General features: G+C 42.1%; 1 protein-coding gene and 1 long non-coding RNA gene across 4 annotated transcripts in view; one reads left to right on the top strand and one right to left on the bottom strand.

Annotated features, from left to right (window-relative positions):
* The window catches only part of EVC (EvC ciliary complex subunit 1), a 126,093-nt gene that overhangs the window by 24,220 nt on the left and 74,267 nt on the right, over positions 1–27,606 (top strand). For all 3 annotated transcript variants that reach the window (XM_059721571.1, XM_059721570.1, XM_019479559.2), the window contains exons 5-10: positions 1–85; positions 3,109–3,207; positions 8,805–8,942; positions 11,100–11,258; positions 12,768–12,984; positions 16,370–16,518. In XM_059721571.1, the coding sequence (XP_059577554.1) occupies positions 1–85; positions 3,109–3,207; positions 8,805–8,942; positions 11,100–11,258; positions 12,768–12,984; positions 16,370–16,518 (847 nt within the window). The remainder of the gene's footprint in view (positions 86–3,108; positions 3,208–8,804; positions 8,943–11,099; positions 11,259–12,767; positions 12,985–16,369; positions 16,519–27,606) is intronic.
* LOC109281161 (uncharacterized) lies at positions 1,419–2,719 on the bottom strand. The gene is made up of 2 exons (XR_002087725.2): positions 2,096–2,719; positions 1,419–1,568 (listed from the first exon to the last, which is right to left on the bottom strand). It is a non-coding gene; the product is annotated as an uncharacterized LOC109281161 (long non-coding RNA).

The raw sequence follows: 27,606 nt of genomic DNA, 5'->3' as shown, positions 1-27,606 counted from the left end.
TTTTGATGTTAAGCTGTGCCTGTATAGCCTTCTTTTGAAAGATCTGCTGTTTCTTGATGTAGAACTAAGAAAGGAAAAATATATGGTAGGTACAAATTTCTTGTTCGTAGCCATTTCATCTGAATTTGAATAAGATATGGGAATTCCTTTAGAGAGTTTAGAGAATAATTTATATAATTCACTCTTCTGGCTATCAGACTCCATTGAGGAAAACATAGTTAAAAGCATTATATTTTTAATTACACTATATTTTATTTTTCTATGTGTTATGGATATGCATAGGCTCCATAGAGAAGTAACTGAGTAAAATTTAACAGCCTGTGTTATATAGGTGGTCAGAATAATCTAACAATCCATCCTGGTCTTAAACTCTATGAATGAAATAAATCGTATAGTGAAGCATAGAGGAGGAAATACGTTGTCCTTGTTTATTAGCTTTAACGTATTATAATGCCCAGGACTCTGTATTCTGTGTGTGACAGATGATGACTCTAGCCTTCCTACTGAACCACTGTGTTCAGTGTATGGCCCTGATTCAACAAGACATAATAGAGAAAGTCCATCCAGGGAGAACTGAGATACTATCTACCTCCTGAGTAACCACAAGAGAGGGGAGCTGCCTCAACTGAACGATGGTGGGCACAGGGGTATGAAATCCAGCCTCCAAAAGCAAAGGGAAGATTGCCCTCCAAAGCACTGGCCAGCCCAACTGAGCTGGGGCTATTTTGCAAAGTAATCTGCCACTGGTGTTATTAATTACAAACGGTTACTTAATCCTCTCAGTCTCTGTTCTCTAGTCTGCTCCTGGATTACCACTGTACTCAGCACCCCTCTTTCAGAGCAGAATATAAAGTTACTCTGTGTAGAACTGCAGGGTATTTTCTTCCTAACCCCCATTACCAAGGAGCATTTTTTCATAAGTTGGAGAGCAGAGTCATTGTACTTTAAAAAAAAATTCTCTAAGCTATATTTTTCTTCAATGAATAGAAAAATGGGTGCTGACCCCAATTAAAAAGGAGGGAGGAGAAAAGATGAAAGAGAGAAAAAGCAGCTTCTAGCAAGGAGAGAAGGACAAGTAGGAAAAAAGTAGACTATAATCAAAACAAAAGACTAGCAGAATTTTGCAAGAAGTGAAGAATTGCACATAGGATATAAGTATCGTGCAGTAACCATTGTTACCATTTAATTCAGGTAATCTTAAACTGAGGATGCTGTTTTTTCTATCTCTGTATAGATATACACACCATCAGAGTTTAGCAATTTGTTAAACTAAGAGTATTTAACCAATAGATAGGTTTTTCCATACAAACACTTGGGAAGGGGAGGAAACAGCCCCCAGGAAATAGATTTCATGCATCTGGGCAACTAATCTTGAGGGGCTTAAGAGGGAGAAGAAAAAAAAATTGTTGGGATCTGTATCTAAGAAAGTCTTTATTGTGGCTGAATATAGAAACAGGCATTTGATCTCAAGGTCAGTCAATCATCAACTTGTGAATGGAAATGAGGTTAAAACACCGGGTCTCACTGCCACAGACATCTTAAAAGAGCACCACTTGTTTGCTTCTGTTCTGCAAAAAAACAACAACATTGGAGTCATAAAAATACAGTGTTATATAGATATATGCACCATCAGAATTTAGCAATTTGTTAAACCAAGAGCTAAGTTTTTCCATACAGACACTTGGGAAGGGGAGGAACTAGCTCCTGGCATCAATTTTTTGCTTTAAGAATCAATGTTTCCCAGACCCAGATCTTAAAGAAGGAAACAACATTATTGCCATCTTTAATGGCTTACCATTTTCTGGTATGTTTCAGCAGAAAAACACCCCCTAATCTCTCTCTCTATTCTGGTGTCCCCATGACACGATACACATCTTCTTTAGGGGTGCATGGTATGTAAGAAATGATGATATGTATTCTACAGCCATCACAGATCTCCAGAGCTTGGCATGGGCACTCTTTGGTTATGGATTTTACATGTATGTATATTTGAGCAACCTCAGATGAGCTGCCAAAGCTAAAGGCATTCTACTGCAGGATTTATGAGAACATTGCAGCTTAAGTATACATTTAGTTTTAGAAAAAATGAGCATACCCTTGTGCAAGAGTCCTCTCCCAGACACACACCCACGGTGTATAAAGGCTTATGTTTGTTAGTCATTCTGATATTCACCAGTGAAGGTCAATTTATACAGTTTATTTTTGTACAGTTTAGAAGTTGTCAGCTTACTTTGGGTAGATCTATCTACACTGCTTCTGTGGTGCTCCAGAAGCACAGCTGAAAAGCATACACCAGGCATCAGTTCCCACTGAGCATGCCTCTACCCCAGAAGCCACCTTTTATATCCCTTCCTGTAACTCATTTTGACCTCTAGCCTTTTTAAATGACACATTAACTCCGGAGGGAACAATCCAGGTTGCACAGACAACCTAACTCTGACGACAGTCTAAACTTTGATATTTGAGAGCTTGATTTTGCCATTGCAATGTTCTCTTTTAATGTGTTTATAATATCACCAAGTTCTGCATCTGTCCATTCTAAAGTTATAGAGTATCAATCGGATTGTCCTTGCTTTCAAAATGAGCTTACTGCATACTTGAAAGCTGGAGTGGGCAACTTGCTTATGGTGGTTTTACTACCTCATTTCTTGGATTGGCGTGCATGGAGCAGGTGGGTGGGACAAGTTCTCGGTGGTGCTTTTGGGAGTGCTATGAAGATTTTTAGACCTTACACACATACAAATCTCTTAGGCTTTGTAGTAGTAGCAATAGTAGGTGTCTTTCTGGCTTGTGAGACAATAGAAGTCTGCCAAGTGAGACATCAGCGTGCTGAATGTAATCCTTGTTTGAAAGATAAAGTGAAGCTGGAGTGACCTCTCCAGGGCACAAAAGCCTGGGCAGTGCATATGGAGACAATGAGCTGGCTTTGTAGTTACCATAGTAAATAATGGAAAACGTTATCCAAGGTAAAATAGAAGAGTTTGAGCATGATTACTGAAAATACTTTCATTTATTACTTGCCCTCATGTGTACCCTTAATTTAAAAAAGAATTACCATAGCAATGTTTATTAAATTGCCATTGACCACTGATTCTCCCTCTTATACAGATGATTATTCAGGTCCTCAGAATATACCTCACAGAATTTTATCTTAAAAAGAAGATTAATGAAGAGTTATATCAGAAGATCCTTCTGAAGCAAGAAACTGCAAGTGATCCCATTATTACATATTTCAAACAGCAGAAAATAAAAGTGTATTCAAGCACTTAATGCCATGCTAGCCATGCTATACCAGCATCCTTTTATCTGACAGTTTCATTTTTAGTGTGTTTCAGTTTTTTCTCTTGGAGGGCGAGTGGGAGACAGGGAGTTCAGGAGCAGAGGAAAATGTTTGACAGTCTCCTTTGTCCACAGTAACTTATTACTGAATGTTGTTTCAGTCAGACAATAGCAAATCGATACATTGCTGCCCCTAGTGTGTTAGGAAGAAAGCCTTTTTCACAGTTTAGACTTGTCAGGACCTCATCTATCCCACTCAAGAGAGTTAATGAACTCTAATTGAAAATTCTGTATCTTGGTCCTCCTATCATTGTTGATAACATTGTAGAAGGTGCAGTACCAGAAAAAAGTTGTAGGTTCTTTTAAAAATCAAGAAAATACACCAATTTCTTTTTCATTCTACAAATTCCATTTCTGTTTTAGAGTGCCTATAGATGTGCAGGGATGCTTCTCTGATGCATTGTAATTACAGAGCGTCGGAGCAGACTCAATTAATCAAGTCTGCTGGAGTATGCTCCAGCAGCGTCTGCATCTCATGTATTCAGTGTCTTTGCATTTCAAAATGGCACCAAGGGCGCTTTAACTAAAGTTTGTTGAACAAGCTTTAGTTAAAGCGCCCTGTAGCAGGGCACTATGGTGCCTGCTACTGAGAAAGCTGGAAAGACTCCTCAGGTGCCGGTTGGTGAGGCAACTAGAGGGAGCTAATGATCCGCACCTGCTTGGCCAGCTGACAAGAAGGGGCAGGGCCTGGCTCCTATATAAACCACAGGCAGGAGGCCAGGCAGCAGTTCTCTGCCAGCAGCCAGAGAGGAAGGAGCTCCCCGAGCAGTAATGCGAGACAGCCCAAGCTGGGCAAAGGAAGATGGCTATAAGCCAGGTAGCTTTAAGTTATGTTATAGCCTAGGGGCTTGTGTTTTGTTATGTTGTTTATAACCAGAGGTTTGGGTGAGGCTATCAGGGGATGGAGGAGGCCTCATAGGGGACTCACACTAGTGTGGGGACCCCAGCGCCGGTGAGGGCGCAGTATTTGGGGTATATAGACCTCAGCCCCAGAGAGGGGCAGCTGAGAAGTCCCAGAGAAGGGGGCATTGTGGAGAAGCCCCAGTGCGGGCGTGGTGAGCCCCGGAGGAGGGGGCAGCAGTGTGGTGAGCCCCGGAGAAGGGGGGCAGCATTACTGAGGAGCCCCAAGAGAGGACGACAGGGTAGAAGAGCCCCGAGAGAGGGCGGCATGGTAGAAGAGCCCCAAGAGAGGGCGTCTTTACAGAGAAGGCCCAAGAGAAGGGCGGCACTACAGAGAAGGCCCGAGAGAAAGGCGGCACTACAGAGAAAGCCCGAGAGAAGGGCGGCACTACAGAGAAGGTCCTGAGAGAGGGCGTGGAAGGAGGGAGACAGAGAGAGACTGAACAATGTCTATTCCATCTGCGAGGCTTGGGGCATGGTATTGGGGTGGTAGGAGTCACGCATAGCCCATGAGGCTTAGGGATGGGGTCAGAACCTTATAGGAGAGACCCCCAATATATACAATAGGATCAGTAGTCTCCCGCTCACATACTAATAACATCAAGACGTGGCAGGTGAGACTAGAGCAGGACAGCAGAGGTCCAAGAGGGCTCCAAGGGTGCCCCGTGTAAGGCACAGATGATCCGGAAGATGGCGCTGGAGAGGGTGACCTGTCACACGCCCCCACTGCCATTTTGAAAAGTGGGACGCTGAATAAATGAGACGCTGCAGGCACTTCAATTAGAGTGGCTCTCAGAGTCGTTCCAATTAAAGCACCCCAACCTCCGGAGCACGTGTAAAGACACCCTTGTAGTCTACATGCATTGCAAAAGGCGACTCTTGGTCACAAGTTGGGATCATGTTGTTAACAAAAGTGAAAAATAGTGCTACAACATGAAAAAAATCCTAGAAATTACCACCCATCTTATATTTTTTTGTAATTAAGTAGTCTTTAAAGTAAAATCTATTATGCTACATCAGCTTATTTTGATCATGCAGTCTCACAATTAGTGAATTTAACACTAGAAGCCTCAATAATATTATCTGAGAACCTCTCTCTCAGGGGATATTTTTCTTCTGAAAGAACATTTTGCTGCCTTTTAACCTTAAGTCAGTGTCGATCATATTTACCAAATGAAAGAGATTCAATAAATAAATCCTTCTCAGCAGGAAGTGACCTCAAATAAATACAGATTTGTCAACTTCCAAAATACCCCTTACCATTTACTTAATGATATTTGAAAATATTGATCTGTTCACTCATGTAACTGAACTGGTTCAAGATGTATCAAAGGCAAGGGTGCAGATGCATGACAGGCTTACATCAGTTTTGTTCATGAGGCATGAATGACAATGGGACCACATCAGACAGATGACCAGATATCCCAGAGTAGGAGACTGCAGACTGATATTACAGTGCTCCAGCTGTCAGTGTATAGCTGATAGGGAAACTGGAAACAGCTTGAGCAACTGTCCTGTGTTAATCTAGGCAGTTAAATTGACTAGAACTGCAGACACACAACATGCACACCAGTGTAACTTATACTGTTGCATTGCCACTGCAGTTTGCTCACAGGCCATTTTACACTTGGGTAGAATGACTAACACTAGTATTTGGCTGTACGTAGGGTTGCCAGCTCTATTTGAATGTATTCTGGGAGGTTTCCAGAATGCCAACTTGCCTGCAACAATGCAAAAGTGCCCACGTGCTTGCATATATCAGTTAGGGATTACAGTGCATAAACTTTACATCAGGAAGGCAAATGCACATTACTCTTATATTTTAACAACCCACTGGACTCTTGTATAAAATCAGATTCAACAGTTAATATTTATTTTAATTAATGCCCTATCATTTATCTCCAGGGTGACTCTCAGCAGTCTCCTGGAGATTTTTATCCAATTCCTGGAGACTCCTGGGCAATCCTGGAGGGCTGGCAACCCTAGCTGTATGTTACATCTCCATTTTACTTTAACGCATGTGTGAAGATGGTATATACTAGTTTATATTACATATGCAAACCCTAAATCTTGTTTTCTTTTGAGGCTCCTAGTGCAGGTCCCTAGAGGAAGGATTGTCCAGTGATGAGGGTGATGACCTGCCATGGGAGATCAGGGCTTAATTTCCTCTGACAGACTTCCTGTGTGACTTTAGGCAACTAACTTTTTAGGTTCCCTCCTGCCCAGTAAAAAAATCACAGCTGGAGGTTAAGCAACCTGAGTTATGCACTTAAGAATGGGATTTACAGAAGCCAGGAAACTAAAAACAGGAGGCATCTAAGCTAGACTATGAAATGCTGAGTGAAAGGAAAGGGCCTGAGGTGCCCAACTCCACACAAGGGAGTGCCTCTCTTGGGTCAGGATTCTCAGCCTTAAAGTCCTTCCTGAAGTTAAATGCTTTGAGGAACAAGAGACCTCTTCTTCTACTGCTACCTTGTTGCTATTATAGTTTGGGCTCACACATGCCCAGACCAGCTACCCAAAATGGTCCGTCTCATCCTGGCTATTTTATGTGAGACCTGATCTTTATATCATGCCCTACAAATGAGATATGCAAATACCTGATTTGAAAATCCTTCCAGGGCTTAGGGCCCTGGCAGCCATTTTAATTAAAGGTATGATGGAATCTCATCCATGATCTCAACAGTCATGCCTCCTATCATGTTACTCATTCATAGCAGAAGACATGACTGTGGGATTAGAGATCAGATCCCAATCACATCAGCTGAGCAGCACTCCCAGGAAGTGCAGGGGGAGCCTGGGATCGTTATCCTGGGCTCACCCTGTGCCAGCAGGTAGCAACCCTGGTGCCCAGTGCACCTGGCTCGATCAGCTTTCCCAGCCTCAGGAGAGCGTTGGAGTCCTTGCCTCCAACCGATCTCTGATGTTGGGAGCGCTGATCAGCTCACGGGTGCTCCCAGCCATGGGGGTGCATCAGAGCCAAGGCACTGATATGCTCCCAAAGCGGGGAGCACTGATCAGCCAATGGGTGTGCCCAGCCTTGGGCCAATAAATCCAGTAAGCCCCCAAAGCTGAGAGCACCAGTTAGCTGATCAGTGCTCCCAACTTTGGGAGCACACTGGAGTCAAAGGTTCCGGTGCATCTTCCCTCCCCTCCCTTCTCCACCCCCCAGGGCTGGAAGCACCATTCAGCACACCAGATCCAAGGGCTCCAATGTGCTCCCAAGGCTGGGACTGCTGATCAGCTGATTAGCCAGGCCACACGTTCAATTTAAGGTGCAGTGGGAACCAGCCACAAAGTTACTTTGTATAATAACTTTGTGGCTCATTCCATTTTATCACTCCATTAATTGCATGAATGTATGGCCAGATTATTGTCTACACTGCTTTAGTGCTTATACAATTTGGTGTTGAGGTGCTTTGGTTGGATAACAGAACTTCAGATTCTAGAGGTACCAATATAGTGGATTTCAGAAGCACTAGGGCATAAGGAATCAAAAGCAAATATCCAATTTAGGCACCAAAATAAGGGCCAAAGTTTCTGAAGCGCTTTTCATCCAATAGCTCTTTTTCTTTCATGTCTCCGACACCCTGAGCCTCCTTTGCAAGCAGAGGGGGCGGGGATTGAGCTACTTATTTTGGTGATATAAAGTGGAGAAGCATGGGTAAAGAACTGGTTGCATAGAGGGAAACTTACTTGGGCAACAAACAGAATAATTAGTAATGCAGAAATATTACACTCATTCCCAAGTTGATAAGAGAGAGGACAAAACAACTCTCTATAAAATACATTTTCAACCATAAATTCTGATTCTGTGAGAAAGTATCCTGGAATTTTGCTGTCTGCTAACATGTGACTGCTCTCCTTTAAGGCATTATACACTAACAATTATTTGGCATGCTATGAAAAGAAAAGTTTAAAGCATAAGGCATGTTCAGGCACATTTAATTTGCATTTTAGTACTGACTTATTTAATAGGGATGGAAAAATGATTTTTCCCCCTGAATATGTGCCATTCTCCCCACCACCGTTATTTCATTACTTTTTTTAAAAGGTTTTTGCTATAAAAGGCCTTTTAGCTAGCTTTTAAGGGTTCACTTACAGTATTGGCAGGTGCATCTTTGTGTACAAAAACATAAAAGATACACAAAGAAGGCAGCTTGTATATATGGCTACCTACAAGCACAGTGTTACATATGCTTGTGGAAGCCAGCTAAAGGTGAGGAACAAAAGTTATACTGCTTTTGAAAATCTGGTGTGCTGCTAGAAGGATTAGAAGTAGGAAGACCCAGACCAATAACTGCTAACACTTGAAGTTAGTGAAGATAGACACCGGGCCCTTTCCTGATCTCAAAGTGATATAAAATTGAGTTAAGTGGAAATATAAAAAGTGTAAATGAAGGTCTAAATAGTGTTACTTGAGTCTTACTCATGATTTTTTAAACTCTCTGATAAGTTACTATGTCTAAATAGAGCCTGGGTGTTTACTGTACGAAGTTTACTCTTGTCTGTATTTGGTCAAGTTAAGGTTCTTTTCCTGTTTAACAAGTTACATATTTTTCCAGGATTTTGACGAACTGCAGAAACAACTTCACTCCAGGCTACAGAGTACTGAGGCCATGGGCACTCAGAATTCAGAATACCAGACCTTGGATGACTTGGAAAGGAAAGAGAGGGAATATTCTGAACATATAATAGATAATGTACCTATTATTTCATTTTTAATCTTATGTAAAGTTCCATGTTAGAATTGTTGGTAGGTCTCTCGTTGTCATCACGTGTCTTTGGTTAATGTTTAAAACATTCACTGATCCTGAAAGCATGCATGCATACATTACTAAAATACAAAGTGTTTCTGACTCATTAGGAACCAGCATTTTTCTTTTCTGAATGCTGGACAGCATTTAGGATCACCAAAGGCATATTATTTAAATCCTTTTATAGTCTGAGCCAGGGCTGTTCAACATTTAAGCTTTAAGAGCATTCAACATTTAAGAATCCCCACAGGCCACACCAGCAGGGGCCACATGCCACGCAGATGCCAACCCCTCCCCACACCACTGCATTGCATACTCATGCCCCACTCACCACATGCTTGCACTTCCTCCACCTCCCACTGCACCATGCACCCGTGTGGCCCCAGGCTCACACTATGCACTGCACTGCCCTGCCTTGCCCCCTGGTGTGCAGGAAGGGGAGACTCCAGGGATGGCAGGTCCAGTGAGATGGTCATGGGGGTGGAGAGGAAATAGCCCAGTCAGTTAAAATAGCACAGCCCAAGGGCTGTGGTAAGAAGCTGGGTTTTCCCAGCACTGGGGCTCTGCAGTGAACACATGCAGGAATTCACTACGCTGAGTTAACTTTTGCTAGACTGTGTTAACCCCAGACCTACGTAAACTTAGTCCACATCTGAGGTCAACTAACTTTTGATCGAGCGTGCCATTTTTAGGGCAACCCAGGCCCCATGAACCCTTGCATTCTGAGGTATTTAAACAGCCCTAACTAATGTTAGGGCAATCTAAATATAATGCTTGTACATACCCCCAATCTTCAGCCTCTCTTGTAGAAAAAAAACAGCCATTCTCAAAAGTGCTTGGTAGTTTGTGATATACCCCAATGAAACATGCAATTTTCTTTTTAATCTCTTTTTCCTTAACAATAGAGGTCCCATTTGGTATTTCTTTTGAGACCATTAAAAAAAAAAAAAAATTGAGAATTTTATAGGGTTAGTCATGTATGACATTTAAGCCATGGGCAGACCTGTGTTAGAAGTGCTCCAAATTCCTCTCCAGTTTGAAAGCATGTGGCCCCTCAGATGTGTCCTCCCAGTGTACTTCAAAACCACTGTGAGTGCTCCAGCTACAGAGCTGCAATAGGGCAGTTGCTTGGTCCTCTGTCCTCCCCAGCTGCTCCATTCCCCATCTTCCCCAACCCCACCCAGGGAACAGAGGGAACAGGGAGCACAGCCACTAAACACTCCATCTTTGGGGACCTCTGGAGGCCATGAATATACTATATTAATATAATAATTTACCTAGCATACTTGTTAGGCTAATAAGGTTCAATCTTTTTTCTTTTCTAAATTGTACTAGTAGAGCTTTTAAATGTTTGTGTGCTTTTATTAACAATCTTCAAAAATCTTGTATAAATTGCTTTACTTCTATAAAAAGCAAGGGTTATCCAGGAGGTACAACACACTGGGTCCATCCACATGCTATTAACGCAATGCAATAAACTCCGGAGCAGTTTGCACTGGAGTTAACTGCTCCCAGGCACAGCATCTACTCATGCACCCAGGACCATAGCAATTAGAGCTGAGGCAGAGCAGCCCCAAGCTGGCAAGGAACTTGTGGGGTCAGCTCCAGGTGGCAGCAATGGGTGGTGGAGGAGCTGGCAGGAGCTGGGTATCTGGCCCCCGTCTGGCTGGGCTGACCAGATGCAATTTGCACCCAACAATCACCTTCCACTTGAGTGTTTTATCACAATGAATTACTCTGCCATAAAATAGTACTGTTGGGAAAAGTACTATCTTATGGCAGAGTTAATTTACTGCACCCCAATACTAGTGCACATGTGGACAGTGATGCTTACTACATACTAATTAGTCAATGCTACAGTCAAGTGCATGTGTAGATGCACCCACTGATATCTAATGTTAATGTGTAGGAGAAACACTGTACTGGTAACTATGAGAACCTCTGTAGACAGTTTTCCAGAGACTGATTCTAACATTGTCCATTGTAATCCCAGCAATTTACCTTCTGTGGTAGAGCAACTCTTTCACACATAGTACCAGTAATTCCATCATCTTTTTCTCTTTAAAAAAAAAAAAACGTTGTGGTTTATTTCTTATTTTGTAGATGGAGGCTTTCTGGAAACAGACTGACAAAGCCCAGCAGTTTCTCTTGGACCAATCGAAGTGTTCAAGTGCTAAAGCAAGAAAGATAATCATGAATCTGACTGACAAAATGATTATAGTGGAAGAGTTATTAAGTGAATCTCAGGATTTGCAGGCAATGGTAAAGCAGACAGTTTACGAACTTGCTTCTCTTTATTTTAGCATTATTGTGTTAGAACTAGTTTTTTTGGTAGTAGGAACTTCTGTAAGAACTCCTAAATAGAATGAACTTGGTGCTTTAATTCTGGTTCTGAAAATACAGCTATATAGTTACGTTGGAACAAGTTACATGAATGATTTTAATATAGGCAATGAACAAGCAGCAAGAGCACTAAATTATACGGAGAAGAAAAACATTAAACCAAGCATTGGGAGATTTTCTCCAATATATTTGTTGCAGTGCACCTGGATGGGATGACCATAATTCAAATTCAAAACGGTTCCGAGTCTTCCCAGGAGTTGAAGATCTTTACCTCTGGCCTCGAGAGGGAAAAAATAGCACGTTTGCAAGTATTTTAGTGTTAATGCCTAATACTGTGTGCTTTTTCATTAAGTCAGACTCATCTCCCCGGTATATACAATCTAGCTCACCACATTTACTATGCTTTGGAGGAACAGTGAAAATCTGAAGTGTAACCTTATCTTTGTAATTCCCTGTGAAATAATGTTACCGTCCTTATTAGCTTATAGCAATTGTGTAGCACTGTATTTAAGTAAAACACGTGACACATGCAGAAGAAAAGCATTTTGGGGTTGGTCTGTCTACATTGTTCACCATGTTTCCTTCCACATCTAGGTTGCCTTTCGTTGTGCCTACTTCAACATGAAGTGGTCATTCTAAATGGATTATTTCACATATTTGAATCCAACATGTTTACAAGGTCTCCTATTTCGAGTTGCAATCATGGCTCATCTGCTTCTTTGGAGACTGACTATTGTCCATGTATCTCCATTAGTTATGGTAGTTACTGAAGGTGTCCCTAGGGTAAAGCCACTATTTAAGTACCACTAGCCAAGAAATTACACTCCATGAATGACAGAGAATCTTGGATCCCCATGCCATAGTGGAATGGAAGCTGCCCATCCACATTCAGTTACTTTCCCTATAAATACACTTAGCAAGCTACACTAACTTTCGCCTTTACAAATATTGTAGCAGTGTTATGGCACTGCTCATTCCTAAATTATTGCAGTTTATTAAATGGGGGAAAGTTCAATAGGTCTTATCCTTTTCTTCCAGCTAGTTATCTTCCAGCCCTTTCAGCATCAAGCTATGCTGATCATTAAAACGTGGTGCAAACTTTCTCATCAATATAAGATTTAATTTCTTTCCTTGACGTGCTCCAAAGCACTTGATGAAAAGTGTAAATAGTTTTAGTCAATTCATGAAAGCAAAGCACACAGTCAAATAAATGGATTACTAGGAGCACAAACCTAGATTCCCAGGCACATGTAGTCATCTAGCTGTAATCAAATACCTTTGAAGATCTACACTATTCTGGCTAGGCTGTCTGGACTTGTCTGTTTCATTTGTCATTATTGAATAGATAAATAAAAGGTTAAGTATATTTTAGGACTGCAGGAAAAGTCCTGAAACTAACTTCTATGTATGCATTAATATTGTTCTCAGGACATTCCAGAAAGATTATTCAACTGGGAGCTAATGGTAAAAATGGTTAATGCTGTAAAATCACGTATAGAAGAAGAAAGTAAATGTAGATTTAATGCCGTGTCAAACATATTGGACCATTTAACCATAAAAAGCAGCCTCTCTGTTAGACAGAAGGAAGAGCTTTTAGCAGAGTTGCACAAAGCTTTCTGGGAACAAGTAACACATTACAAGAATGGTGAGTATTCCTTGACTTTCATCTTAAAAATGCATTAACTGATGTTTTGATTTATTAATAATCTCATTTTTGTCAAACAAAACATGAGCAAGGTGTGAAGTATTACTGAATTAAAAACTGTGCTAGAGAATAAACTAGGAATAGTGTTCTTAGAAAAGTAGATGAGCTGGTGGTTAGAACAGAAAACTTTGGCTCAGTCTCCTAGCTCTTGTTCTGGGTTTGTGACTTGTAAAAATGGGGAGATTATAGTTTAAAGAAGAAGTCACATCTCCTTCACCAAGTATTTGTGAGCTATTTTAAGTTAACTCAGGGGTGGGCAGTTATTTTAGCTGGCAGGCCACTTAAAGTTTTTGTCAGCTGTCTAGGACCACATATGCAAAAACCTTTCAGAAGATATCGTTTTAACAAATTATGGATAAAAAACAAAACCAAACAAAGCCCAAACAGCTACTGTAACATATTTTAATTTTATTTTTTTTTAAATAGTATCTGTTCTGATTTGAATAGTGTATATAGAGGCAATTGCATAATAGCTCAAAATAAACAAAAACAAAAAACTGTATTTTCTTGCACCCAACTCCCCTGGGAATATGACACACACCTTGTTTTGGAAAGGCTGAAAGAAGTGGGGAAAAAAATCTTTCCTTGTAGTAACTGAGAAGCTGTAGCTCAGGAATAGAGCCTATTCACTGTTCTTCTCCCTGCGAGTTGCATGCAGATTTTGCTTTTAATTTTGCCAATAATGGCAAAAACTGTTCTTACCATATTTCTTGAATACAGTATGCACCACAGTTTCTAGCAGGTGGGTTTGTTTGTTTTTTTTGGGGGGGGGGTTGTTTTGTTTTGTTTTTTAGAGGAGAGTGTGTTGCATGCAAGAAAATAACATAATAAATTCTCATCAACCTCTTCTAAGAGAAGGCTTTAGTTCATTTCTTCTCTCCAGCTCTGAGACTGAACAGGGCTTTTAGCTTGATTTTCTTTTAGAAATTTTTTTAAATAGTCTTTGATCTTTTTGTTTTTATCTTCCACACCTTCCCATGTTATTGTTAAGCAGTAAATCTGTGGCTTAAAGTACCTCATCACACTTGAGGCCTGACTGAATTGCTCATTGAGGTCAATTGGAAAGTTTCCATTGACTTTGATGGGTGTTAAATCAGGATCTTATTCATAGTATTGGAGGAGTTAATGCCTTTGTGTAAAATCATAGTAAATGTTCAAAATGTTAGTGATGTGTGAAATGTTTGTTTCTCATCAACTACAGGATCTTAATTTGAAGTAAAAAGTATTCAGAGCAATATGCGGATTCACAACTCAATATTTACAATAGAGCTCAAAATATATTCAATTCTAAAATTCACTAGGGTTTGAAGTTACTTGCTTGAGGACAGTATACAGCACTGTAATCAATTTCTCGGGTAGATAATAAAGTGTGTAACCTAATGTGTATTTTCATTTATGCAGAACATTTGGTTAACCAAATAGGGAAAAATCCACTTGCCCCACCCATAGAGTAAAGGGGCACAGAAAAACATATTTGGATATAAATCCTTGCAGTCAGTTTTTGTTTCTTTAAAAAGTGCTCTTGGGCAAGGAACTCATTGTGCTAGCACAAAATGGTTGATTCTTGAATCATATTGGTTTTCTTAGGACAAGTGCTGCTTTAGCCGTTCTATTGGCATGCTGTCAGTGTTAGAGCTTCAAGAACAGAGTTGTCTGAAAGTAAATGTTCTCGTTAGAGAGCAATTCAGACTCTACTAGATTAGAATTTTAATCTGTATTATGTCTCAGGTCAGCAATTCCCATTCTGCAGGTTATGTCCTCTCTAAAAATGTTGACTAGTCTTATGAACTAACAGTTTAATCAAGGGTTTAACAAGCACCCTGTGCATTCTTTAAGCATGCATGGTTACCTCATAGCCATTGTGAATATTCACGAGTTTATAATTTTTAAGCTTTAGCTATGTTTATTACTTTTTGTCTCAGATGTTTCTATCTCAAGGTAGAGAGGTATTAGAAGGCCTTTGTTTTAGACCAGCTAGATAGTTTTTACTCACGTGAAGTAAAACCTGTACAAGTGTGCACTTGTTCAGCCTTGTGTCTTAAAAGAAGTCAAGCTTACTACATACAAGCAATATAGCCCCAATTAACCAACTCATTGATTATGTCAGTCCCTTGAGCCATTGCTTAAAGTTCTACTCCTTGAACTGAAAACAAACACTACTTAAAATGCATGTACATGTATCAATTTGTAAATTTATACATCCTTCCTTTCCTTTTTTGTGTCCTTGTGACAAGGATTTAGCAGAATTCACAGATTCTTTAGAATCTGACAGGGCTGTGCCATGAATACTTCTGCTGTGGCCGCAAACTTGTGATCTCTGGGCGGTCAACTGTGCACCTTAGCACCCAAGCCACCTCATTTTTTTAAACATTATTCAATCTTACATTATTCTTGTTTTTTCCTTAGAAATATGTCTGTCTGCATTCAATTCAGAAGTTATATCTAAAACATTTTTTTAAAGTATATTTAAATCTTCCAAGGTCATTTGTAAACTTGTTATAGGAAAAAAAACCCCAAATGCTGGCCTAGAATTTTATTGAAGATTTTCCTACAGTTTTGGTGCATTTTCAAAGCAGCCAGTCAGCCTGCTGACAAACACAATTAACTCTGAGTTTGAGAAATGTGCACACTGTTTGTGTATTGCACTGTTGTGCATCTCTTCACAACAAGAGAGTTTTTCATTGCTGAAACAGCTTGATATGGCTGTAACTAGATGTCGGCTGCATTCATTGTTATTTTTTTAATTCACTGTTAAGTTATTGAAGTATGTAGAACAAAAAGTTGATCATATAGTATTTCCCCCACAAAAAAATAAAATTGAGAAATAGGGATAGGGTTACTTATTTTCCCCCAAAATACTCTAGGCACAGACCCAACTTCTGTAGCATTCAAACCAAATATCAGACTGATAGCTCTTCAGAGGAAAAGTCATTTGGAGTCATTATTCAGCACCCCTGAAAACCAGGCTTCCTTATAACAACAACAACAAAAAATTAGCTGACACTTTCACTCAAGAGACTTGCTGAAGCCCATTCAACAAGTTAGTCACCCCACTAGGAACAGAACCCAGAAGTCCAGACACCGAGCCTGATGCTCTTATCAGTCAAACAGTGCTATGCCCATTAAATTGCAACATCGTTTTTCATTTCTCAAGTAAATTGCTTGAACTACAGACTTCCCACTCATGTGGGCATTAAAACTAGAAATGGAAACAGTTATTTTCTCAAATTACGGATTTCCAAGAGCTCAAGTTGTAAAATAACAACTGAAGCAGTAGACATGCCTTTGGGGTTATTAGATAAAAATCTTTCACTGTATGTTCCAGAATGTGTCCGACAAGCTAAAGACCTAATCATGAAACAGCTGGCATGTCGTGCAAGCAAGATAGAAGAGCTCAAACAAGGCCAGGAGGATGAACAAAGCTATCTCCTCAATAAAAATCTGCAAGTAGAAGATCTTCATGAATTTCTGCAGGTAAACTACAGAAGATTTATATTCATTCTTTTGTTTCTATCTGAGAGTTACTTCAAATATATTATGAATAGGAGTTCACTTAAACCATGGAGAAACTAAACAATTTTCACAGGTTAGTTGTGGCACAAGTAGTAAATTCTGTGGATGTTTCTTCAATGTGCTCTGGTGGCCCCGCCCCTCAACACTGATTGGCAGAGAGGCCCCAGGAGGAGGAGGAGGGATGATGGGGTAGCTGCCATCTTGTCTGCTGCCCTTCAGGATGCCCGGCTAGGTAGCCCAATGGTAAGTGCTCCTTTTATCTGAAAATGCCCCTTAAGAGCAGGTGACTTTACAATTAGCCCCAATATAGGCTCTGTGAGTGGTATCCAAGGCAACCCCCTTTTCTGTATTTTACTTTTAACAATACTCCATTGACTATTGTTACAGATACTCAATTGAAAGTAATGTACATCAAGTTGAAGTAATCACATTTTCAAATTCCATCTAAACTATAGCAATAAAAATTGCTGAATATGCTTTTCCCTGTAACTCTGAACTGTTCTGCTGTTCATATTTCAAAATGATGAAAAACTGGAAAGTATTGAAAGAAGGATTGCAAGAGTGATTCAAAGTTGGAAAAATAACCAAGAGCTCAGGTTACCCAACAGAGGGAGGTTAATGGTGACCTGATTTCAATCTGTAAGTAGTGAAGTATTGAAATCACAGAAGTATGATAGTAAAGAGCTCTTAAATCTAGCAACCAAAGGTGTAACAGGTTCCAGTGGCTGAAAGTGGAAGCTAGACAAATTTACACTTGAAATAGTGCAGACCTTTAAAGTGAAATTGACTGAATTTGAACATTTCACTAAGCATGTTTTTTTGGATTCCTAATCCCTGGAAGTGTTTAAAATCAAGACAGGGAGCTTTTCTAAAGCAGGAATCAACCAAGTGTAGTCCTATAGTCTGTGTTATGCAGATGGCCAGAGCACCTGGTTACAGTGGTCTTTTGGCACTAAAGTCTATGTAAACAAACACTCAGATGAGCTTAGTCTAAGACTTCTCTCTCTATTTGGCTGCTCCTGTAGTTCCTGGTTCAGTACTGCTCAACTCGTCAACTCATGCATTTCTTGGCTAACGTCTTTACTGGCTCATGCTTACTCCTACCAGTGACCCTAAACTTTCAAATACCCATAGCTTTAAGCAATTTAAAATTTAAACGCCTGAACACCCACTAATTCCTACAGCAAGCCGAGTGTAAACTTTTTCTTTTTAATGTCAACTCCCCTGCTTCTATGATTAACATACTAGTGCAGTCAGCCCTGTATATTCAATGGATATACAGTATAGCCATCTAAATCCAAAAATAAAAAGGAGTTTTTACATTCCATTGCAAATTAAGTGCCCAGGGTAGAGGTTTCCCACATCATTGTCCAAAGAAGATAAAACGGATGTACTGATTCATAGTACAGGGATTTAGTCCATTCTAAATGTTATATAAGATAAAGTATTATTTCATATAAAGCCAGATTTCTCCTGCTGATCATATCTAGACTCCTGCTTTAGTGATACAAAATGGAGTGAGAGATTGAAATGATCATCCAAATTTGCTGTATATCATAAAGGAATAAATGACTGTATGCATGTCAACCTTTTTGCAATCTCTTTCCCCATAATACATCTTTTATGATATACAGCAGTCCAAACCCTCCTAGTTACTGTCCCCCTCGTATACATTTTCTGATCCCATATAGCACAAGGTATCGCACAGTAAACTGTGGCAGCACAAGCTCTTCAAATATGAACCAATATATTTATGAAGTGTCAGCAGCCTACAGCTTGTAGGCTGGATCCAGCCCAAGGAGACTGGGAGAAGGGCAACAACAGGAACTCTTTCCATGCTACCACAGGGAGAAGTGGCAGAGGCCGATTCCTAACATCTGTGTACCCTCCCACTTCTGATCCACCCTAAGTCATTCCAGCATTTAACCTGAAACCGTTGATGGCCAATGTACTAATGCATTGCATTGACCAAAACTATGTTGGAGGCTAAACTAATTATAAAACTGTAAGAAGTCATTATTTAGGAACACAAATGGAACTTCATCTCTGCCTCACCTCAGGTTCTGGTAAATGCTTCTATTAAAAACCCCAGAACCTTGTGATTCTTGTATGGGGTCTTACAACCCAAAGTAAATGCCTGTAGCATATGTGTGTTTGTCCTCTCAACACAACATGCCTTAAACTAATTAGTAACTTCAATTAACATTCAAAATCAGTTTGGGTTTGTCTCTTCACAAATAGCTACTGAATTTCCTATAAGCCCTTCTTTGCATTCACCAGCTTCTTGGTTTGTAATGCAACTAGGACAAATTGTAACCTATCATTAGCACCACTGCAGAGATTTGTGCATATCTTTTCACATCGAAGATATTACTTACAGAAGCATGTGTGACTGGTGCCTCCTGAGTCTGGGGGGGGCACCCACAGAAGCCACCGACCCCGTCGGGGGGGGCACCAGCCCTACCGACAGCAGTGTCGGCTGTTGGGGGGACATCGGTCTTGTCAGGGGGGGCATGTGCACCCCCGTGTATCCCCTACCAGTTGCCTATTCACAGAAGGAGATTGTTAAGTGTCCAATTCTAAAATATGAAGTTATTGGGTCACGGACAACAGAAACAAATATAGACCGGGTTAGTCCCTCAATAAAGCACTTCTTAAAATCCCACTAGGCATCTAAATACATTTCAAACTGGACCTTTTATATTCCACTTCTAGTGACCCTCAGTTATGCTTATTCCTGACTCTCATTTCCCTAAAATACATAATATTTCGTTTCTATGGCAGCTGCATCTGATTCACCCAAGGTGGGTAAGAAGCAAGGCAGAATTTATTATTTGCCTAGAAGTCATAGGCAGTCCTGGCATGAACCAGGACTCTAAAAAAAAAAAAAAAAAATGCCAGGAAAAATCCTACTAGGAGAAATCCAGGGCAGCCTGTGGACTAAAAGGGGAGCATATAAAAAGTGGAAACGGGGAGAGATTACCAAAGAGGAGTATACATCCTCTGCTCGCACTTGTATGGAGGCAGTTAGACGGGCCAAAGCTACCATGGAGCTGAGGATGGCATCCCAAGTAAAGGATAACAAAAAATTGTTTTTTAGATGTATAGGGAGTAAAAGGAAGGCCCAGGGTGGAATAGGACCCCTACTAAATGGGCAGAAACAATTGATGACGGACAGGGGGGACAAGGCTGAACTCCTCAATGAGTTCTTTGCCTCAGTGTTCCTAAGTGAGGGGCAGGACAAGGCTCTCACTGGGATTGTAGAGAGGCACCAGCAAGGCACCAGACTGCCATGCCTAGACCCTGAGATGGTGCAGAGTCACTTGGAGGAACTGGATGCCTAAGTCGGCAGGCCCGGATGAGCTCCATCCGAGGGTGCTGAAGGCACTGGCTGACGTCATTGCACAACCACTGGCGGTAATATTTGAACACTCATGGCGCACGGGCCAGGTCCCGGAGGACTGGAAAAGGGCCAGTGTGGTCCCCATTTTCAAGAAGGGGAGGAAGGAGGAACCAGGCAACTATAGGCCAGTCAGTCTCACCTCCATCCTAGGCAAAGTCTTTGAAAAAATTATCAAGGCTCACATTTGCGAGAGCCCGGCAGGACAAATTATGCTGAGGGGAAACCAGCACGGGTTCATGGCAGGCAGATCATGCCTGACTAATCTAGTTTCTTTTTATGACCGGGTTTACAAAACGCCTGGACGCAGGAGTAGGGGTTGATGTCGTATACCTAGACTTCAAGAAGGCCTTTGATATGGTATCTCACCCCATACTGGTGAACAAGTTAAGAGGCTGTGACTTGGATGACTACACGGTCCGGTGGGTGGCGAATTGGCTAGAGGGTCGCACCCAGAGAGTCGTAGTGGATGGGTTGGTATCGACCTGGAAGGGTGTGGGCAGTGGGGTCCTGCAGGGCTCGGTCTTTGGATCAATATTCTTCAATATCTTCATCAGCGACTTGGACGAGGGAGTGAAATGTACTCTGTCCAAGTTTATGGATGACACAAAACTGTGAGGAGAATTGGACACGCTGGAGGGCAGGGAACAACTAGAAGCAGACCTGGACAGGTTGGACATATGGGCAGAAAACAACAGAATGCAGTTCAACAAGGAGAAATTCAAAGTGCTGCACCTAGGGAGGAAAAATGTCCAGCACACCTACAGCCTAGGAAATTACCTGCTTGGTGGAACGGAAGCAGAAAGGGATCTTGGAGTCCTAGTGGACTCCAAGATGAACATGAGTCGGCAGTGTGATGAAGCCACCAGAAAAGCTAATGGCACTTTATCGTGCATCAGCAGATGCATGACGAACAGAACCAAGGAGGTGATACTTCCCCTCTATCGGGCGCTGGTCAGACCGCAGTTGGAATACTGTGTGCAGTTTTGGGCACCGCACTTCAAGAGGGATGTGGGTAACCTGGAGAGGGTCCAGAGAAGGGCCACTCGTATGGTTAAGGGCTTGCAGGCCAAGCCCTACGAGGAGAGACTGGGGCACCTGGACCTCTTCAGCCTCCGCAAGAGAAGGTTGAGAGGCGACATTGTGGCTGCCTGTAAGTTCATCATGGGGGCACAGAAGGGAATTGATGAGGTTTTATTCACCAAGGCGCCCCCGGGGGTTACAAGAAATAATGGCCACAAGCTAGCAGAGAGCAGATTTAGACTAGACATTAGGAAGAACTTCTTCACAGTTCGAGTGGCCAAGGTCTGGAACGGGCTCCCAAGGGAGGTGGTGCTCTCCCCTATCCTGAGGGTCTTCAAGAGGAGATTAGATAAGCATCTGGCTGGGGTCATCTGAACCCAGCACTCTTTCCTGCCTATGCAGGGGGTCGGACTCGATGATCTGTTGAGGTCCTTTCCGACCCTAGCATCTATAAATCTATGAATGTTTTTGAAAAACAAAAGTCAGTCTCTGCCTCAAAGTGCTTGTCACCCAAGTAAACAGTTTGTGACCCAGGAGACAACTGAAAGGTATAGACAGGCAAGCGCAAGGAAACAAATGAAAAAGATATCACAGATATGAAAAGGCTCATGAAGTACTCTGTATATATTGCTGGGAATATATATATAATATATATAATTTTATATATATTCCCCTCTGAAGGAAGAGGGGCAATAGGGGAAAAGGCACAAAACTCCTTGTTTAAATATCTAACATAAAAACCAAAAAAGGAAACTTTGTCCCCCTGTACCTTTCAGAAGCAGATTTGAATCTGACCCGAAATGCGTAGATATTCTGGAATGGGAAGAACTTGGCTGAATTCTTGACAAGAACAAAGGCGAGGATTTCTTAGGGCAATATCAGGTATCAGGAGTAAAAGGAAACCTGATGAAAAATGTCTTGCATTCAAGTTGTCTGACTATCCCAAATATTGCAGTTGGTCCAATAAAAGATATCATGCTAAGAAATCCTTGCCTATTGCCTAATTTCTGGACCATTATGGCTCTAAGGATGACAAGAGCACAGAGCATTGACTACGCAAATTGCTCCTGCTTCCCAGCCTTTCTATTTTTTCCTCTCTTCAAATATCAAGTACTTAGAAAGGTAGCAACATACTCAGTCCCTGACCTTTCTGTAAATGGGCACCAATTAGGATGATGAATTGTGCAATAATCACCTTTTTCCATACAGAAACTATAAACTTGCTTCACATAGGCCACCAGATGCAAGTTGGATGGTAATGATTCAGCCACTGTTTGTCCTGAGTTTGATGCATAACAGTGGCCTAGATGTGGAAGGTTTAAGTCCATGTGTGAACTTCTTTCCAGCCTCACCAGTACCAAATAGAGCAGAAGAATCACTTCCCTTGATTTTGCAAGTGACACTCCTAATAATACACCTCACTATACTGTTGGGTTTTTTGTTTTGTTTGTTTTTTGGGTGGGGGGAGGTGGGGAATGTTGTAACAAAAGCACACTGTTGGCTTATATTAAGCTTGTGGTTTACTGGAGCCTCTAGGTCCTTCTCTGCAGGGCTTCAGCCTAGCCAGTCATTCCAAAGTCTGTGTTTGCAGTTATTCCATCCCAGGTGCAGGACTTTGCACTTGTCCTTACTGGATCTCATCTGATTGATCGCAGACCATTTTAACAGCATACCTAGGTTATTTTGAGTCTTATCTCTACTTTGTAGAATATCTGCAACCACACCCAACTTGGCATTATCTGCAAATTAGCTAAGTGTGCATTCAATCCCATCATCCAAATCATTAATAAAGATCCTAAATGATACATGACCCAGGACAGACACCAGGGGAACCTCCTCCCAACTAGATATTCAGTCATTGATGATTCATTGAGTATGATGATCCAACCTGTTATGTACTTTCATCTAGTCTGTATTCCCTTATCTTGTTAATGAAAATGTCAGTGGGGACAGTGTCAAAAGCCTTGCTAAAGTCAAGGTACATCACATTCACTGCTTACTCCCCTCCCACTATACGCAGAGTCTGTGGCCTTATTGTAGAAGGAAATCAGGTTGGTCCAGCATCACTTGCTTTTTGATGAATCCACACTGGCTGTTCCTAAACATCTTGTTCTTACAATAGATTCCTTGAGAACCTGATCCATTATCTTTCCAGGCTGTCTGATCTGTAGTTCCCTGAATCCACCTTCCCTTTCATAAATAAGGGTGCTACATTTTCCCTTTTCCAGTCACCTGGGACCTCATATGACTACCCTTTGCTCTCAAAGAGGATAGCCAGTGACTCCAAAGTTACTTCAGCCACTTCCTTCAGTACCCTAGGGTGCATCCCAACCATCCCTGCTGATTTAAAATCATGTAGCTTCTCTTAATAATCCCTAAACTGTTATTCTGCTACTGTACGCTGTTTGTATCTATCTTTGCACCCAACTGTGCTTGCTATTTGGTAGCTGCCCGTATTTGTGAAGGCTGAAACAAAAGACGCGTTAAATACTTCAGCCTTCTCTTCATCCTCTGTAACTAGATACCATTCTGCATTCCAGAAGAGACTTGTAGCTTCTCTGGACTTCCTCTTACTTTTGACATACTTATAAATTCCCTTTTTATTGCCTTTTATGTCTCTTGCCAGCTGGACCTCAAATTGTGCCTTGGTTGGCCTAATTTTCTCACTGCATACCTGTGCAATATTCTTACACTCTTCCCTAGTACTATGACCAAGTTTCCACTTTTTTTAGGATTCTGTTTTGACTTTCAACTTCTTAATGAGACTGCTGTATAGCCAGACTGGTCTCCTGTTGGGCTTCCCATTCTTTCATCACATTGGAATAGCTTGCTTTTCCACCCTTAACGTATAGCCAGCTTTACTGGACTCCTTTTCCCTTCAGACTTGCCTCCCAAGGGATCCTGGCTGGCTTTTCTGAAGTCCATTTTTTCTTATTTTGCTGCTCTCCTTTCTTCCTCCCTTTAAGGTCTTGAACTCTATCATTTCATGGTTACTGTCACCCAGGTTACCTTCCACCTTTGCATTCTCAATCAATTCCTGCCTGTTTGTGAGCAGTAAGTCAAAAAGAGCTTCCCTCCAGTTGACTTCTTTACCATTTGTATCAAAAATTATCCCCAGCACACTCCAGGAATTTGCTGGACTGCTTGTGTACTGCTCTGTTTCCCTACCAGCAGACGTTCTGATAATTCAAGTCCCCCGTGAGAACCAAGTCCTGTAATTTGGAAGTTTGTCAGTTGTTTAAAGAAGGCCTCATCCACCTCTTCCTCCTGGTTTGGTGGCCTGTAGCCACCTGCCCACCAAGATATCCCCCTGCTGCATTCCCCTCTGACCTTTCCTCAGAGGCTTTCAGTTGGCCTACCTTCCAATACCTACTGTATGTCAGAACACACGTACATCACCTTTATATATAGGCAACACCTCTTACTTTTTTCCCCTGCCTATTCTTCCTCAACAAGCTATACCCAGTCTATACTCCAGTCATATGTCCTATCCTACCATGTCTCAATAATCCCAATGACATGACAACTCTATACTTGTACTAGGACTTCCAATTCTTCCTGTTTGTTCCACAATATATAGCCAGATACTGTCATTGTTTACTACTATTATTGTTGCTACTACTTCGATGGAATTTTTATGATCAAAGGACAACTGAAATATCCATCTGCAAATGCCCTTGAGGTTTCTAGTTTCTAAAAAAAACCTCACTGCATTTGTTAAAGTACAAAATTATAGCTCTTTTAAAAAAAATGCAAAAAAGTCTACAGTCCTGAAGAATGCAGCCCTACTTATACACAGAATAGGCACTCACAATTCAAGTTTCTTCAAAGTCTGAATGGATATTTTTTACATGGCACAATACCAACATATAGAATTATGTTATCCTTGCCTGTGAAATTTGCTTTTGATTATAAAACATTTGCCTGGCAACATCCCACAGGCTTGAACAGAATTACTATAAGATGACTAGATCCTTGCCTGGAGAATTTACTTAGTACTATAAGCAGACAAGGTTCTTTGGGTGAATCTGATATCTTTTATTAGATCAACATACATAGTTGGGGGAAAAAATTTAGCAAGCTTTTGGGTTTAAAAATCCTTTGTCAGGCTGAGGAAGTCTCTGCAGTTGGTGTGTGCTCTTCCTGGATGGAATGAATAGTAAAGAAGCCAGGGGCTGGGCTGGTCTGCATGTAAGGTAGGCAGTCAGTGAAGATGTAAATTGAGGAGTCAGTGGGTAACAGACAGGCTGGGGGTGTGGGGGGCAAGAGGAAGGGGAGAGAAAAGGGGGATGAATATAGCAGTTAAATAGTGGAGAGGTACCTGGGGAGTCAGATGTCAGACAGATTCATAGATGTTAGGGTCGGAAGGGACCTCAATAGATCATTGAGTCCGACCCCCTGCATAAGCAGGAAAGAGTGCTGGGTCTAGATGACCCCAGCTAGATACTCATCTAACCTCCTCTTAAAGACCCCCAGGGTAGGGGAGAGCACCACCTCCCTTGGGAGCCTGTTGCAGACCTTGGCCACTCAAACTGTGAAGAAGTTCTTCCTAATGTCCAATCTAAATCTGCTCTCTGCTAGCTTGTGGCCATTGTTTCTTGTAACCCCCGGGGGCGTCTTGGTGAATAAGTACTCACCAATACCCTTCTGTGCCCCCGTGATGAACTTACAGGCAGCCACAATGTTGCCTCTCAACCTTCTCTTGCGGAGGCTGAAAAGGTCCAGTTTCTCTAGTCTCTCCTCATAGGGCTTGGTCTACAGGCCCTTAACCATACGAGTGGCCCTTCTCTGGACCCTCTCCAGGTTATCCGCATCCTTCTTGAAGTGCGGCGCCCAGAATTGCACGCAGTACTCCAACTGCGGTCTGACCAGCGCCCGATAGAGGGGAAGTATCACCTCCTTGGACCTATTCGTCATGCATCTGCTGATGCACGATAAAGTGCCATTGGCTTTTCTGATGGCTTCATCACACTGCTGACTCATGTTCATCTTGGAGTCCACTAGGACTCCAAGATCCCTTTCCATCTCTGTGCCACCCAGCAGGTCATTCCCTAGGCAGTAGGTGTGCTGGACATTTTTCCTCCCTAGGTGCAGCACCTTGCATTTCTCCTTGTTGAACTGCATCCTGTTGTTTTCTGCCCACTTATCCAACCTATCCAGGTCTGCCTGCAGCTGTTCCCTGCCCTCCGGCGTGTCCACTTCTCCCCATAGCTTTGTGTCATCTGCAAACTTGGACAGAGTACATTTGACTCCCTCGTCTAAGTCGCTGATGAAGACATTAAAGAGTATCGGTCCCAGGACCGAACCCTGCGGGACCCCACTGCCCACACCCTTCCAGGTCGAGACCGACCCATCCACCACGACTCTCTGGGTGCGGCCCTCTAGCCAATTTGCCACCCACCAGACTGTGTAGTTATCCACATCACAGCCTCTTAACTTGTTCACCAGTATGGGGTGGGATACCGTATCGCAGGCCTTCCTGAAGTCTAAGTATATGACATCCACCCCTCCTCCTGTGTCCAGGCGTTTCGTAACCTGGTCATAGAAAGAGACTAGATTGGTCAGGCATGATCTGCCCGCCACAAACCCGTGCTGATTTTCCCTCAGCATAATTTGCCCTGCTGGGCTCTCACAAATGTGAGCCTTGATAATTTTTTCAAAGACTTTGCCAAGGATGGAGGTGAGACTGACTGGCCTATAGTTGCCCGGGTCCTCCTTCCTCCCCGTTTTGAAAATGGGGACCATGTTAGCCCTTTTCCAGTCCTCCGGGACTTGGCCCGTGCGCCACGAGCGTTCGAATATTCCCGTCAGTGGCTCTGCAATGACGTCGGCCAGTGCCTTCAGCACCCTCGGATGGAGCTCATCCGGGCCTGCCGACTTAAAGGCATCCAGTTCTTCCAAGTGACTCTGCACCACCTCAGGATCTACGCATGGCAGTCTGACGCCTTGCTGCTGCCTCTCTACAACCCCAGTGAGAGATTTGTCGTGTCCCTCACTTAGGAACACTGAGGCAAAGAACTCGTTGAGGAGTTCAGCCTTGTCCCCCCTGTCTGTCACCAATTGTTTCTGCCCAGGTTATAATGTGTCATAAATCCAATGTCTATATTTAGTCCATGATTTTTTGTATCCAGGAGACTAATGAAGTGGAGTTCATAGGTTCATCTCTGAGAAGTGTTTTGTAAATTCCCTTTGAGGATTAGAATTGAGATATTGGAGAGAGAGTGGTTTCCTTGTGAGAAATGTGCCCCCACAGACATATCACCCCTTCCTCGAACCTATACAGAAAATCCTGAAACAATTGCAACCCATACTAGAAAGAGACCGTATTCTTAAAGAGATCTCCCAGAGCCACCCATCCTAGCCTTCAAACAAGCACCGAACCTCGCTAACCTCATCACCAGAAGCAAACTTCCTAAGGCCCAGAACACACCAAATGGATCCAGACCACGCCATGACAAGAAATGTAAAGCCTGCCAACATATCTCCACCACCCCCACTATTACTACACCCCACAACAGAGCCATCAGCATCCCTGGATCTTACAGCTGCACCTCCAGAAATATAATACATCTCATCTAATGCACCAAATTCCCTGATGGAAAATACGTAGGAGAGACCAAGCAACA

Source organism: Alligator mississippiensis, chromosome 2 (genome assembly GCF_030867095.1).
Source record: "Alligator mississippiensis isolate rAllMis1 chromosome 2, rAllMis1, whole genome shotgun sequence".
NCBI classification, from domain to species: domain Eukaryota; kingdom Metazoa; phylum Chordata; order Crocodylia; family Alligatoridae; genus Alligator; species Alligator mississippiensis.
Note: the sequence above shows the minus strand (reverse complement) of the source record. Positions and strands in the feature narration are given on the sequence as shown.